Source organism: Copadichromis virginalis, linkage group LG2, assembly GCF_057382275.1.
Source record: "Copadichromis virginalis isolate Kocher_CV1m ecotype Utaka linkage group LG2, C_Virginalis_male_GT1.1, whole genome shotgun sequence".
In the NCBI taxonomy this organism is placed as follows: Eukaryota; Metazoa; Chordata; class Actinopteri; order Cichliformes; family Cichlidae; genus Copadichromis; species Copadichromis virginalis.
In genome coordinates this window covers 27,395,711-27,409,800 of record NC_140619.1, presented here as the reverse complement: position 1 = coordinate 27,409,800, position 14,090 = coordinate 27,395,711, and the positions used below count along the sequence as shown (strand labels likewise).

Genomic DNA, 14,090 nt, shown 5'->3' with positions numbered 1-14,090 from the left:
ATCTAACTGATTCTGGTCCGCAGGTCCGCGCTGTGTGTTGAAGTCTTTGTGCAGAATCCGTGTTCCTGCTCTCATTTACTGTCTTAGCTGTTTGGTGGTGGTTGAAATTTTGTGAGATTTCACCTGAGATTCTGGCATTTCGGGCAAAATAAATTTATATTAAAAAATCGATTCAGGATTTTAATGAATCGATTTTACGTTATCCAAGCCAGAATCGATTTTAATCGATAAATCGATTATAAAAACCCACCCCTACTTCAAACCCTTTTAGCTGTGTAAGTTTAACCTGCTGCTACTGTGTCCATTTTCAGTTCTCACAGTTCAAGTACTTCAGCTGGAATCACTGTTTATAAATCTGAACATGTTTCAGGAATAAATCTTACAGAGCAACATTTTAGCCTATGGCAGGAAAATACTGCACATTCACTTTTGAACCAGACCTAGACGTCTCTCTATCAAAGTTTGAACTATATATACACAAATGTATGTGTGTGTATATATGTATGTATGTATGTATGTATGTATGTATGTGTGTGTGTGTGTGTGTGTGTGTGTGTATATATATGTGTACACATACATACATACACTGGGCTAGGCTCCTGCCCCCCTGCAACTATGACAAGGATAAGCAGAGGAGAATAGATGGAGAATGATATTTAGGTATTTTTACTGCTGTCACATTAAGTCAAGTTGGCTTCAAACAGCATGCAAGGGCTAAAATGCTTGTTTGGCATTTTGGCTACATTTTATTTCCTGTATTCAAAATTGACAGTATTTTGATAGCCTGTTTGGCAGGTTGGAGCCATAAACTCTATTTTACAATTCTGGATACCTGCTAATAAGCTCTGACAAAAATAAAAGAGTATTAGAAATTCACCTAATTAAAAAACACAACAAATGAAAAACAACTTGAGCACAGGCTTCTTGGTTGGCTTGCTGTTTGGTACAATTAATCACAAAGCAAGCCATATTTTATCCAATTTTGGCAGACTAAAAAATGCTCCAAAAAACAGAGATTCTGTAGACACAGTTGAGAAATTCAGTGACATGAATCAGCTGAGATTCTGCTTCGAAGACAGATAGCAGTTATGACTGAGCACCTGCAGTTTTCAAGGAGATAAAAAAGACAAACATTTTTTGTACCAGGTTGTAAACACGTTTTGTTTTTTTCCTTTTTATTATTTTAACATGTGAGTCTGTGGGGGTTGCCATGGTGCTTACATTTCACCTTCTTCTTTTAGTATCTCTATCGCAACTACTAGCATTTGTTTTACCGTTTACACTATTTGACATATTTCAGTTACATATTTCGAGTGCTGAGCATGTGTAGCCTCTTGGTTATCTCTACGGCACCTCCATAAACAAGACTATTCCCTAAACGCGTTTTAAAGCCGCAACCACAGCTATAAGCCGCAGCTCTTTCTCCCCCACTTTGTTATTTCCGCTACTGACAAAACTAGATATGTGCAAGCAGAAGGGCAGAAATTCCACCAAGCCTGCTCATTAAGAGGCTGAGCAAGGATTATTTACACTTATTAATTTCCCTCACATAGGACTCCAAATATCTTGTTATTCAACCAGACTGAGCTTCAGTGCACTGTACCTGTTCCTGATTCAGTGATCAACTTATCTTTTCTCAATCAGCTACTCCAGGATCCCACCGTCATCTACCTGTACATACTGCGGAGAGCAGGTGGGAAATGATGCCAAGATTACCATTGAGCACCTCAACATCAACTGCCATCCTTCCTGCTTCAAGGTAATTTAGTCAGATACAATGAATAATTTTTTTCCTAAATAATAATAATCATATTTGTTGTTATTGCCAGTCCAGGCAAGTTTAACCAGATAATTACGTTTTTGTGGCTCAAATCGTTTTCCTGCAAACATTTCTCATCAAGGCGTTATCACGAGGTTTTCTTATCTTTCAGTGTGATATGTGTAAGAAACCCATGGGAGACCTTCTCCACAGTATGTTCCTGCACGGTGGGAAAGTCCACTGCGAGACCTGCTACAGGGCCATCTGATCATCAAGAGCTTCGCAGACCTCCTCTCTCTCTCCTTTCTGTCATGTTAATTCGCGCACAAAGCGAGAACTGCTCTTTTTTTCAAAGTTTGCACTGCATTTGTTTGAACTCCTGATTAATGTAGCTTAAAGTGACCGGCGAGTATGATTTCTTAAACTTGATAATGACATATTTTAAAACCTTGCGTTGTGTTTTGATGGTGGTGAAAGCTTTATCTGCTTCGGTTTACTATGAAGGATACGTCTGTCCAACATCACACACGGATGTGAACAGATTAATACTGGTGAGAGGGATACAAGAATTTAGCAACAATAGGAAATTAAAAAAAAAAAGAACTTGGTTACAAAATGTTTACTTAATTTTTGCTCTTCTTGATACAAAATAGTGTTTGCATGTATGATGCTTTGTTAGCAAAATAAAACAATTTCTATAATCCTGGTGTATCCATGTCATATAAAAGTAGTTTGCTACCAGATACATGAGTCAAGAGTGTTTCAGAAAAGAATGATTGGTAGTTATTGCACATGATCCTAAATGATGTAACAGAAAATTGTCAGACAAGGTGATATTCTAACATAAAAATCAGAGTTTTTCCAAGCTGAGCTGATCCTGAGAACTCTGGTAACATCCCAATGCGAGGTTGTACTAAATTTACATTTGCACCTCTCCTCTGCTTGGCAAAATAATATTTTCCTTGCATAGTCACAATAGCTTTGCATCTAAATGGGATTTTAGCTAATAGCCATCAGCTACCTGCTGAGTAACTGTAAAGAAGCTGATGCAGTCATTTGGCTACCGTCTTGATGGTCTTCACACACAGTTAGGCAGAGCTCCCACGGTACAGAGGACAAGTCTTTGGCTCTGCCCCAGTCTAATGAAAAGGCGCATCCCATGAGAGTGTGCCCATTTGGGACAATGGTCCTCCAAGTAGTTAATACTAACTATGGGCAATATAATGGAAACTCAGCTACGGTGATAAAACCGGTTGGAAAATATTCGCTTATAAAAGTCTAGAATGTTATTTTCCCATTACTGAGCGTGGGATGAAGGCAAAGTTTAATGTCAGCTCAACAAAATAGCAAAATTTGTTTCAGGATAACTAAACTACTCACATGGGTAAAAAGGGGGTGGGGTTGGCTTGGGTGCAAAACTATGAGCAATGTGTACTTCGTTCCCTCATTTAAACAAGAGGGGGGAATACATAATCTGGGGCACTCCTATAATCCTGGACGGACTCCATCCTCTGTTTGTTTCAAGGCCTGTGTCAGTGTTTTCCTTTGGCTCTGCTCACAGCAATGCTTTGGATGTGCTTCCACAGCAGAGAAGGGTCTGACTCGTTGTGTCTTATCAGAGACTCCAGCCCCTCTGCTTGGTCGAGGCTCTGCCAGTAATCCTGAGGCCATATTTGCAACCATCTGCAGACAGATAAACAAACAGATTAGGCTCATCACAGAGGATATTTTAATTAGACTATTAAAACAGACCGATTTCACTCCCCGCAGGACATTATTGTTCACATTTCAGTGCAGGGAAAAAAAAAAATTGTGTTCACACCTGGTGCTGTTGTTCATTTAAAGACAAACTCACCCATCATCTGAAGGTAAGTCTTTGACGTCTCCATATCCCGGACTGGGGAGCGGGCAACCCATGTGAGAGTTATTAGCCATTTTAGGCCGAGGTGGTTGATTTGTCTTAGGGGCCTTTTTATGTGCATGCTCTGCAGCTAATCGAGCATTCTCCTGGTCACATACATAACATTCAAATCCATTCAGGTAGTTGGGTTTACTCATGTCATTCACCCCCCACTCGCGGGTCTTCAGTGATTCTAGCAAACGAGTATTAGTGATGCGGCTGGGGTTCTTGAACTTTAAATATTTAGCATATTCATCGTCATTCTCGTCCAGATGTATGAGGAAGTCGGCAAGAGCTTGGGGTGAGGGGTAGTCATCTATGATGATCACCGAGCGGTCGTTGGGCATCCAGTCCGCCACCGCGGAGGCACCTTGATAAATGGGAACGCACCCCTGGTGTAGAGGCCGCCACAGCTTTTCAGTCATGTAATCTGGACACAGGCCATTCTCCAGAGCCAGGTGGAACTTGTAGCGCGCCACAAAATTCATGAATTTTGGTTCTTCACCGGTAGCAGTGGCTGTGTCCTCCAGATATTCTGGTAGGGGTTTGTTGTTCAAGCATTTCCCATAAGAATCGATCTACACAGAGATAATGTCAGTTAGGGCATATCTGGGAACAGATTAATTATTACACAATGACAGATTTGGCTGTTCCACTGAGTATTTTCTATACAAAACATTTACACATTTGCTATTGCAATTGGAAGCACAAAGATTAGTGATTTTTATCTGCTGTGCAGTGCGTAATAAAATAAGAAGATATATTTACCACTGAGAAAGAATCTCGGCATTTGTGTAAAGCAGAAAAAAAACATTAAGGGTAACGGACCGCTATATCTTTCATTAAAAAAAACAAAACAAAAAACACAGGACCATAATCTCTTTGACTGTGGTTATTACACAGCTGAATTATTCTGCACTTTACCTTTATGTACTTCATGAGCTCCTTTACATATCTGTCTCTGTCTGATGGTACATCACAGTGAGACTGCATGTAGAGCACTGGAGCCAGACCCTCCCTCCTCAGGCGGTTCTTCTCTTCCAAGGACACAGCGACAGGCTCCAGCAAGTACTCCAGAGAAGGAAGCCACTGAAGGGTCAAGGGGTAGTCTGACTCCCTGCGAAACGTAGCGGTGTAATTGAACAGCCGGATTCCCGGCCCATGAGAGAGGACATAGTTATTCATAGGTGACTCTTCGTGGAACAGTGCCCAGGTTTGGTGGCGGAGACGAGGGAGAGGCGCCTCATATGCCCGGAAGTCTGTCCCATAAAAGATGATAGATGTTGTCCGTTTGTACAGCTGCACCTTTCAAGATCAAACCCAAGATTAGTTGCAGAGCAACCCGAGAAGCTAATTATTATTAATGTGTACATGCATCTTCCTCCTGTCCAAGGTGTTTTAGGAGGGTAAGTATCTCGGGTACCTTACGATTGCTCGTGACCAGACAGGAGGACGTGGCACAGTCAATGCGCTCAGTGTCGCCTGGAAAATGTGGGAACAGCCCACCGCTCCACCAGAGGAGAATGGGCAGCTCCTTGTTACTGCGACGGTCGCGGTTCCCTGGTCCTCTGTATGAAACCACGGAGGAAAACTCCATCTCTGAGAGAGCACTCTGAGGCTGAAAGGCTCCTCGGTCTAGTGCATCCAAGGCCTCCAGGGGAAGCACCCGGTCATCTGGAAAGGAGGCAAAGGAGACCCAGACCCAGCACAGGACCCCGAAAAACCCCAGACAAGCAAAGGGCAGTAGTCTGCTCCTACCCGCCATCTGCAGGGGTGAATTGAACAAAGACACACAAATTCAAAATAAACACCACATTACTGTGTAGGGACAGCAGTATGATTGTTTTTCTTTATAAATGCGGTTGTATAAATGCGATCCGCTACGCAAACAATCCAGCGACTTACTCTACAGAGCCAGTGTTTTCAGAGCATGGAGAAACATCGGAATATTCACACTGTTTCCTACCATCATCTCCGCGGGAAACACGTGAAAGGGGCTTTTTTCTTAGCTTACAAAATAAAACATCTAGCGCTACTTTTCACGTAAGCTCGCTTTGATGAGCAGTGCTAACGAGATGCCCCAAACATCAGTTAACAGCTGACTTCTTTTTTTTTTTTTTGTAGAGTCCTGATTTTCTTCTTCTCTAGGTCTCAAAAATATCTCACTCTAGCGCCACCTACAGCCCGGGAGTAAGATTGGGTCAGACAGGTTCAGTTCAGAATCTTTTGATACTTAACGGATTTTGCCACAACAAACACAACAAATCATACATAAAAACATAGAGTATATGTTTTAAGATAAAAAAAACCCTAGAGATTTCTATGAACTTTAAGCAAATACAAAAGTCATTCTAAAAGCAAACAACATTAGCAGAATTAATAACACGTCCTTTATGTCTTAAAATAAGATTATCTGAGGAAACTTGCATTAAATCGGCTCAGCCGAAAAATCATGCCACAGTGGGTACACTTCTTGCAAAGCTATCTCCTAATTCAGAGTAAGGTAAAGGCTCAGTCACAAGGAAGGGACAGTAATCTCCTTGCATCTATGGTGGCTGCCTGGTGATTGTATTGAATTTTTGTCACATTCTGCAACCAATTGGAGATTGTGGTAACTAAATGGCTACATAGAGCTTGAGGGTGTTGCACTCTCACGACCACTTTTGATCACAAGACGATTGCATAGGTCACCTGGTAGGAGACAACCTTTCTGCAACAGTCACAGTCTGACCTGGACCAACTCCGAGAGAGGTTGTCAAAGGTTTGCTAATAACTGTTGTCTAATTTATAAATGCAGACAGATTGCCAGCTTATTGCCATCAGTCTTGCTGAGTAGAAAAGAGTTCGCCTTTACTGCTGTTAACTACAGTGCAACACTGGCAGATCTTGATTTGGATGTTAGTGTAAATCTGATGTTTCCCATTTAAAAAAGCATTTTTATTACTTTTACATTTTTGAGGTTTGAGCTTGACTGTGCAGAAGAACGTTTGCATAAAGCTTGTTACTGCAGGATGTGTTCGTAGTTTCTGCTAAAGGGAGAAATTTCACTGAGAAATTCATGAGCTAATGGCTCAGTCACACGAGCCATTAGCTCATGAATTTCTTGCTCCAAATGAGGAGGCAGCTTTGTGTGTCCAGTATTGGATGGTTTTTCGGTTGACTTGATTTAATGTAAGTTAAATTAATATCGGTTAAATTTAATGTAAATCAAATTAATGTTTAATGTAAGTTAAATTAAATTAGGCCAGAGTTTAAAACTCATACTTAAAAGATGACTTTGTGACTTTGGAATGAGGCGGGGAACCAATCATGATCCAGTTTTCAGTTTTCACAGGTCAAACGTGGAACTTTAAAGTCTACGGTAGATATTTAGACTTCAACAGTGGAATGAGCAGTTGAAGAGTTTGTATAATTTGATCTTCAAAAATAATATCAGTCTCACAATAGAACTCAGTTCTCAGATTTTTGTGTAAGTAAAAAGTGCCAGAAGTCAGTTTCACATCATGGTTACACAGAGATTAGCAGAGGGGGCCACCCCTGTGAGGTCAGTGCCATGAAATGCATCCAGAGTAACATTTAGCAGACCTGAAGTGAAAACCACATCAGCTCAACTGTCAGGTCAGAGCATCTGGTTTTGTTTACTGAGAGACAGAAAGGCCACTTCATCACATCAAGTAGATGTGTCAAAAGAAGGATGGTTAGTTATCTCAGAGAATGAATAGTTGTCACTAAACCACTGTTAGAGAAGGGAAATTAAGTCCAGCTCTGGGTTTAAATGGGTTGGAAAATAATCAGTAAATCGGTAATAAGTAAATTATGCTTGGACAACAAAGTAGAAAGAGACAAAGCAAATAGTAAGATTTACTAAAATTCTTGCACATTTTTCATAAATCCAGCTTTTATTCAGACTGAACTCAAATGCAAAATGTTACAAACTTACAGTTCTTAGCAAAACGATTACCCACGACCCAATGTACGATTTATGTCACAGATGCCCTAAATTAACAGTACTGATAATTTCCAAAATTATTTGGCTAACGCTAAAATATCATTATTGTTGTTATCCATTCATTTTCAAACCCACAGTTTTACAAAAAGCAAAGCATATAAATGATGTTTTTTACTAAGATGCCTACTAAGATTACTAGCATTTAGTGTATTAATGCAATGCTTGATTAAGTTTTTACTTCCGTTTGTTTATCATTTGGGGTATCCGCTCATTTTACGGGCTTTAGGACCCCGCTTTGCTTGGGCGGTGTGCACGTGCAGGTCCGCGATGGGGCGCGCACGTCACGACACTGAATCTCAGTCAGATGTAGGGTAGCGGGACAGCCACGCAATATTACCTACCAGAAGCAGGGTAAGTAGAAATAAATGTTTCTACGATATGCATTCAGTTTTGAAAACACCAGCCCACTGCAATAGTCGCTACTGGTAACTGCGTCGCTTTTTAAAACTCTTCTGAGCCGCATATAAATTAGAGCTAACGGTTAGCCTGACCGGGATGGAATGTCAACAAGGCATCAGACTAGTCGGCTAGCTTGCTAGTTTGATGGGAGGGTTGCTAAGCCGGTATACATTACAACCGCTTTACTGTCTCGCATGGCGTGATTTAGAAGTCTTACCTGTTTCGGTTCCCATTTAACTTCTTCTCTGAAGCACTTCTGCGGACAGTTTCACAAACAGCATCGACAAGAGAGTTCAGCGAGAGTTTTTGTTTTCCAATAGCCACAGTTTGGCAAGCTGGTACATATTTGTGGTTTGCGCAGGTGCAGTGGTGGTGCTGTAGAGTGGATTTATGGTCAGCCGGTTGTGGTGTCGGGGTTTTCCTCATGATGTACTACAAAAAACCCCCCGTTTTCTTTAATGTTTAATTTTTACTTCCTAATCTGTAGTTGGCATCTGTTCACTGTAGTGCATAATGTGTGGACTAGCCAGTATTATAGTTTCATGTCGTAAACAGCAGGGCTGTCTGCTACCCTGTATTTTTCTACGCCAGAGACCTTTGGAAGACATCTCGGTCCTTCACCCCGTCATTTTGTCCCTGAAGCTAGTCAACCATTACACTTCTGTCATGTGGTTTTAATTACGCAGAAAGGTTTACTGCCAAGTTATAACAGTTATCCTGTGGCTGCTGACTGTTCCTCTAATTACCTACTCTGAATCATCAGCGGACACAAACCCACAGACTGCTTTGGCTTTTAAATGTTTTCTGAGAAGTCATTATGTTTCATATCCCAATGACCAGCAGTAATTTCCACATCTCGTTTTCACCCTTCCTGTTTCTAGGTTAGGTTCACCCCAGTTTACCACCAAGTGGGGAGGACTTTAGCCCTGTGAGGAGGCCTAGTTGGGTGGGTGGCATGATGAGTGGGAAGAACCTGCTGCTCAAGGTAATCCTACTGGGAGATGGTGGAGTGGGCAAGTCCTCCTTGATGAACCGCTATGTCACAGACCGGTTTGACTCCCAGTCTTTCCACACCATCGGCGTGGAGTTCCTTAATCGGGACTTGGAAGTGGATGGACGCCTTGTCACTCTTCAAATATGGGACACAGCCGGTCAGGAGCGCTTCAAGTCACTACGTACACCTTTCTACCGAGGCGCCGACTGCTGCCTGCTCACATTTGCCGTGAACAACCTGCAGAGCTTTCAGAACCTGGGCAGCTGGAAGAAGGAGTTCATGTACTACTCTGACGTCAAAGACCCCGAGCGGTTCCCTTTTGTGGTACTGGGCAACAAGATAGACATGGAGCAGAGGGAGGTTGGGGAGGATGAAGCGCGGGCCTGGTGTGAAGAGAACGGCTGCTGCCCTTACTTTGAGACCAGTGCTAAAGATGACACTAATGTCACCGCTGCGTTTGAGGCAGCTGTCAGGGAGGTTCTGGCTGCTGAGGACCAGATTGATCATGCGCTCTTGAGTAGTACTATTGATCTCCATGGAAACCGCAAAACCTCCCGAAGATCTTGTTGCTGATTGGATAGGTGTGAATCCACCCTGTTTTAATCCCTCTGGCTGAAACTTGCCTGTGATAGTTTTAAGAGCCAGTCATATATTGTTTATGGTACGTGTACTGTTGGTACAAGGTACTGAGTGCAGTATTCCCTGAAGATAATATGAATAGGATACACCTGCTCTGAGGAGGCGTATCAAGGATTTAGCTGGTTTCTAGAATGTTGAATTATTGCTCCTACAAAGGTACCGGCACACTTACAAGCTGTGCTGCCAGTAGTATGGTACAAACCATTGTTTCCAGCTTGTGCAGGGACTATAGCATCTAGTGCATTTAAGGGATTAACTTTAATCAAAATAATATAATTTGGAATTAATGCATTTGAACAAAGAATATACCAATCCACCTTTGAAGAGCACTCCTTTTTTTGCTCTGTAAAGCTGTGTTTCCACCATAGGAACTTTCCTAAGGGACTAGGAGCCTTTGAAAGGACTCTGTATGTTTCCATCAAAGGGACAAAGGTCTAAAGATTAAATTCTCTGGGAAATGTTTACCTCCAAAAAGCTCTTGTTTGTGCAACAGTGTTTTCCCTTGGTTTAGGAACAGTGGTAATAATGTTTGCAGCACTAAACTTGTAGCATTCAGCCAGTCCATCTTAGTCATCTTACTTCAAGTTGTTGCAGTTGCTTATTTTGCTTACTTTAAGGCTTATATCAGAGATTACTGTTGTTAAGCACAATACTCAGACTTGGTTTGTCTGCCTGGTTTATCTAAAAAAATATATATGAAGAGAGCAGTTGTGGTTGAGTAAGCTAGAGAGTGCAGTGTTTTGCTCAGAATTGGATTGTAATTGTGGTGGTACCAGGGGTGCCTTTGTAAATGTGCCCAGAAATTATGCACACCCACACATTTTTAAATGAAATTAAATAGCGTCTCATATAATGTGCCCCTCTGACTCTTTTAATTTTCAAATATTTTGGGAGAAATAAATAACGGATATATTCAGCTATCTGTCCACTAGATGGGTACTACCAGACACCCCACAATATATTATTATTACAGTATTTAACTTCCGATAAGATATTACTGTGATTTTTTTATTTTATTTTATTTTATTTTTAGCGTTTATCATTTTTTAAACATTTGAACCATTTATTTCCTTTTTTAAACTGCAAATTTCATCCTCAGAGTAAATGTTTGTAACAGTTCTATCCAATAAGATAACATTATCTAACTCCATTTATTTTTTTGATACAAAATGAGACCGTCAAGCACACCAACACTGTCACTAAAACCTGCGGTAAATGTTGCCACAAGACAGGGTCAGTCTATTATCAGTCTGCGATTGAATGGGGTCAACTTGACAATTACATGCAATCTATTTCTGATAATACAAGAAATGAACCGTGGTGAATTGTTTAAAATCTCAAATCTCTGTTGCTGTATAGATAGAAAGAAATTCACATTTGTGCTCAGCAACCTTCCCGTTCTATAGGAATGTAACCAGAATACATCCAGCTGACAGCCAGTTGACTCAAGTCCCCTTGTATGTGCCTGTATTTATACAATATCGCCACACATAATGTCACGACACCGTGCTGTAGCGATTGTTGATTTCTGAGTCGTTCATGCTTCAGAATTGTCCAGATACAAACATCCACCTCCTTGAATTGCATTTGGAGATGATTGTCTTTGCTCTTCTCAGCTGTAGTGACATGTGAGCTGCTCTCTACCTGCTGCAGATGTTTGTTAGTGGTCTTGTGGTTAGTGGTCACATCTACAGAGCAGAAAAAACAAACCTACAAAAATGGAGTCCAAGACTGTGGATTCTGAGTCCATGAGATGAGAAATTCTGGTCAGCCTGCTGAAAGGCAGAAAATAGGACTGGAAGGGCTGGGGCTAGCTGGTTAACGCCAACTAATATTTCAAAATAAGAGCAAGGGGACTGTCAACTAGTAAATTGGTCAAGAATGGCTTAAGTAAAAAATAGATGGGGAAAAAAAATCTAAAATGACTTGCAAAATCTGCCCTGACAGCTGTTAATATAGCTGACATCCTGCCCAAATAAGTTCTGTGTTTGGGGTAAATAAAGTAACTAGAGTAAATAAACAGAAGAAGCATTGTTGGTGAAGTTTTTCTGATTAGAAATGCTCTCACCCCTAAACCACCCCGAGGGAAGAGGCCTATGCCAGACTTTGTCCAGGCTTCATCTCGTTGACTGTGACCGCTCCGTTTTTGGGAGATGGACAGAGGCAGCCAGTGTAACATGGTTACTATATATTTCAATAGTCTGACATGTTAAAAAAACAAACAACAAAAAAACAGCCAGCACTTTTTAATATGTCCAGCTTCTCTATGGATCTTTCACTGCAGAGGAAATGGAGACTAATGATAGTCTATAGGAAGCTTTTTGTTATAAGAGAGGCTCAGGTGGAAATGCAGCTTAACACACAGTAGCTCTAGTCACTGCTCCATTTTCTGTTCATGAAAAAGTCTCATTTTATGAGATGTGTCGGCAGTTGTTGGAGAGCTAATGTATTTTCCTGACACTGACTGTGTCTGTGAATGACAGTGTTCCCAGTACAGGCAAATATTGAGCTTCAGAAGTCCCCACATCAGTGAGATAACAGCATTGAAAGTACGGGTTATTTAAATGATTGCTGCACTCAAAAGGAAGATGACCTTGTTTGTCTTCAGTAGCAAGGGAATTGTAAGCTTTAATTTTGTTGTTTCAAATTTGAGCAACGGTGCGAACAATTGTGGTACCCTTATTCTGTTAATTATATTTTTCTTCCACTGCATTGTAGCTGGATGTGTCAGGGAATCAGACATTATTGTTTTTACTTCTTGTAATTTATGTACATGTTTACTAAGGCCAGGGGGGGGGGGGTTGGTCCAGAATCAGAAGTAGTACTACTGGTGATAGTGTTTATTTTTTGTGTGAAGCACATTCCCATCCTTCAAAGTGTTATATTTCTTTTTGTAGTTTTACATTTTTATCTAACAAAATTGGGCTTCAATGTTTGATCAGGTACAGATTAAAGTTCTGATGAGTAGAGAGGTTTATAAATATTAATGGCACCTTTGTAATCCTGTGCCTGCCTTGTGAATTGTTCAGTAGGCCTTAAGATTCCCGTATTGTAGCTTTGCCTATTCTGATGGGCTCCTGTACTTCACCAATATACAACATACACTTTTTGCTGTCAGTTCAATTATTATACGTCTCAGCTGAATGTGGTAGTTTGACCACATGGATTGAGTCCTTCCATATCCATTAAACAGTATTTAGTGAAATGTACAACCTCATATTCTGATACTTAGTGATATTTACTTGTTTTCAGCTGGGTTGTTTTGGTACTTTCTACAGATACTGTTGACTTTTCTTCCCCATTGTTTTACTGTTGTCTGCCTGAGGGATTTGCTTTTAAAAAAAAACTTGTTTTAAAACAATAATATAGCTTAAATTCATTTTGAAGAATGTAATTTAACATTTAAATGTATTGTTATTATTTTGATCTTGAAACTGCATCTTCTCAAGCAACAAATTCAGTTGCACGAATCGGATAAAATATTTCTCTTTTTATGGGATGCATAAAGTTCTCATTATGGCCCCTGTGTTCTCGTAACGGTTTCTGTAACGTTGGCGGTCTTGTGTCGTCCGTCAGAGTGGGCTCACAGTGTTTGCCTTCCGAGTCAAAATTGAATCATATTTCTGTGAGCGTGCAGACTAATGGCGAACATTACAAGAGGTTCACTTTCAAAGTGCACCAAATCTAATCAGGTACTGTCATATTCTATTATGTGCTTTTTTGGAAATGTAGGCTTACAACAGCTCATGCATTTGATTGTGTGTTTGAGTACTGGTATTTTTGTTTTTTTTTTTAACTGTGAAGTGAGTAGGGCTTTTAATATCAGGCTGGTAGTCTACATTAATTCAAAGCAAAAATGAGGGCTTTCTGCTTATTATCAGTGTTAATGTTTCTGTAATGAGACAAAAGGCTGATGTCTTATAATACGATTCCAGTTTAATCCTGTTTCAACAATGTAGCTCATCTCAGCGTTTACCTGAAGTCTGACATGCCTGAGAATCCAATATTTATAACCTTCAGTATCACGATACCATCTCCTGTGTCACTGCAGTCCTGCCTAATGTCAGTATTTTTTTTTTTTTTAATGTTGCTGTAATATTGAATGTAAAAGCTGATTTTTTTATTTTTTGTGGGCTTGTCCTTGTGTAAATTGTATTCATTTTATAATGATGTACAAAACAACACCTAACATCCGTTCCCCCTTCAGTGCTCAGCCAAGGAGTACGAGTTAAGCTGTGTGAAACTTAAGTGTGTTCATCTTGATTCTGTGTTACTGTAATGAAAAACTTCCCTTCTTATTGCACTGCTGAGTAGAAGCCTGTCACGAATGTGCTCGGCTACAAATAAATCATGCAAACTACCAAATAAAGACCCTATTTTTCTTTTGGTA

The 14,090-nt window shown here is 40.5% G+C and overlaps 3 protein-coding genes across 6 annotated transcripts in view; 2 read left to right on the top strand and 1 right to left on the bottom strand.

Moving 5' to 3' along the window:
- Positions 1-2,516, top strand: part of znf185 (zinc finger protein 185 with LIM domain) — a 17,808-nt gene extending 15,292 nt beyond the window's left edge. For all 3 annotated transcript variants that reach the window (XM_085476500.1, XM_085476509.1, XM_085476491.1), the window contains exons 31-32: positions 1,645-1,759; positions 1,932-2,516. In XM_085476500.1, coding sequence (XP_085332626.1) covers positions 1,645-1,759; positions 1,932-2,027 — 211 coding nt within the window. In that variant the 3' untranslated portion in view covers positions 2,028-2,516. The remainder of the gene's footprint in view (positions 1-1,644; positions 1,760-1,931) is intronic.
- On the bottom strand, positions 2,363-8,692 carry pofut4 (protein O-fucosyltransferase 4). 2 transcript variants are annotated; one of them, XM_085476526.1, is made up of 5 exons: positions 8,285-8,692; positions 5,083-5,424; positions 4,584-4,964; positions 3,615-4,237; positions 2,363-3,442 (listed from the first exon to the last, which is right to left on the bottom strand). In XM_085476526.1, the coding sequence occupies exons 2-5, from the start codon at positions 5,422-5,424 to the stop codon at positions 3,292-3,294; spliced, it is 1,497 nt and encodes a 498-aa protein (XP_085332652.1). In that variant the 5' UTR covers positions 8,285-8,692; the 3' UTR covers positions 2,363-3,291. The 2 variants fall into 2 exon arrangements, with proteins under 2 accessions (XP_085332652.1, XP_085332644.1); XM_085476518.1 differs by lacking the exon at positions 8,285-8,692 and adding an exon at positions 5,565-5,766.
- rab9b (RAB9B, member RAS oncogene family) lies at positions 7,929-14,090 on the top strand. The gene is made up of 2 exons (XM_085476569.1): positions 7,929-8,019; positions 8,949-14,090. Exon 2 carries the CDS (start codon positions 9,023-9,025, stop codon positions 9,632-9,634), a length of 612 nt encoding a protein of 203 aa, XP_085332695.1. The 5' UTR covers positions 7,929-8,019; positions 8,949-9,022; the 3' UTR covers positions 9,635-14,090.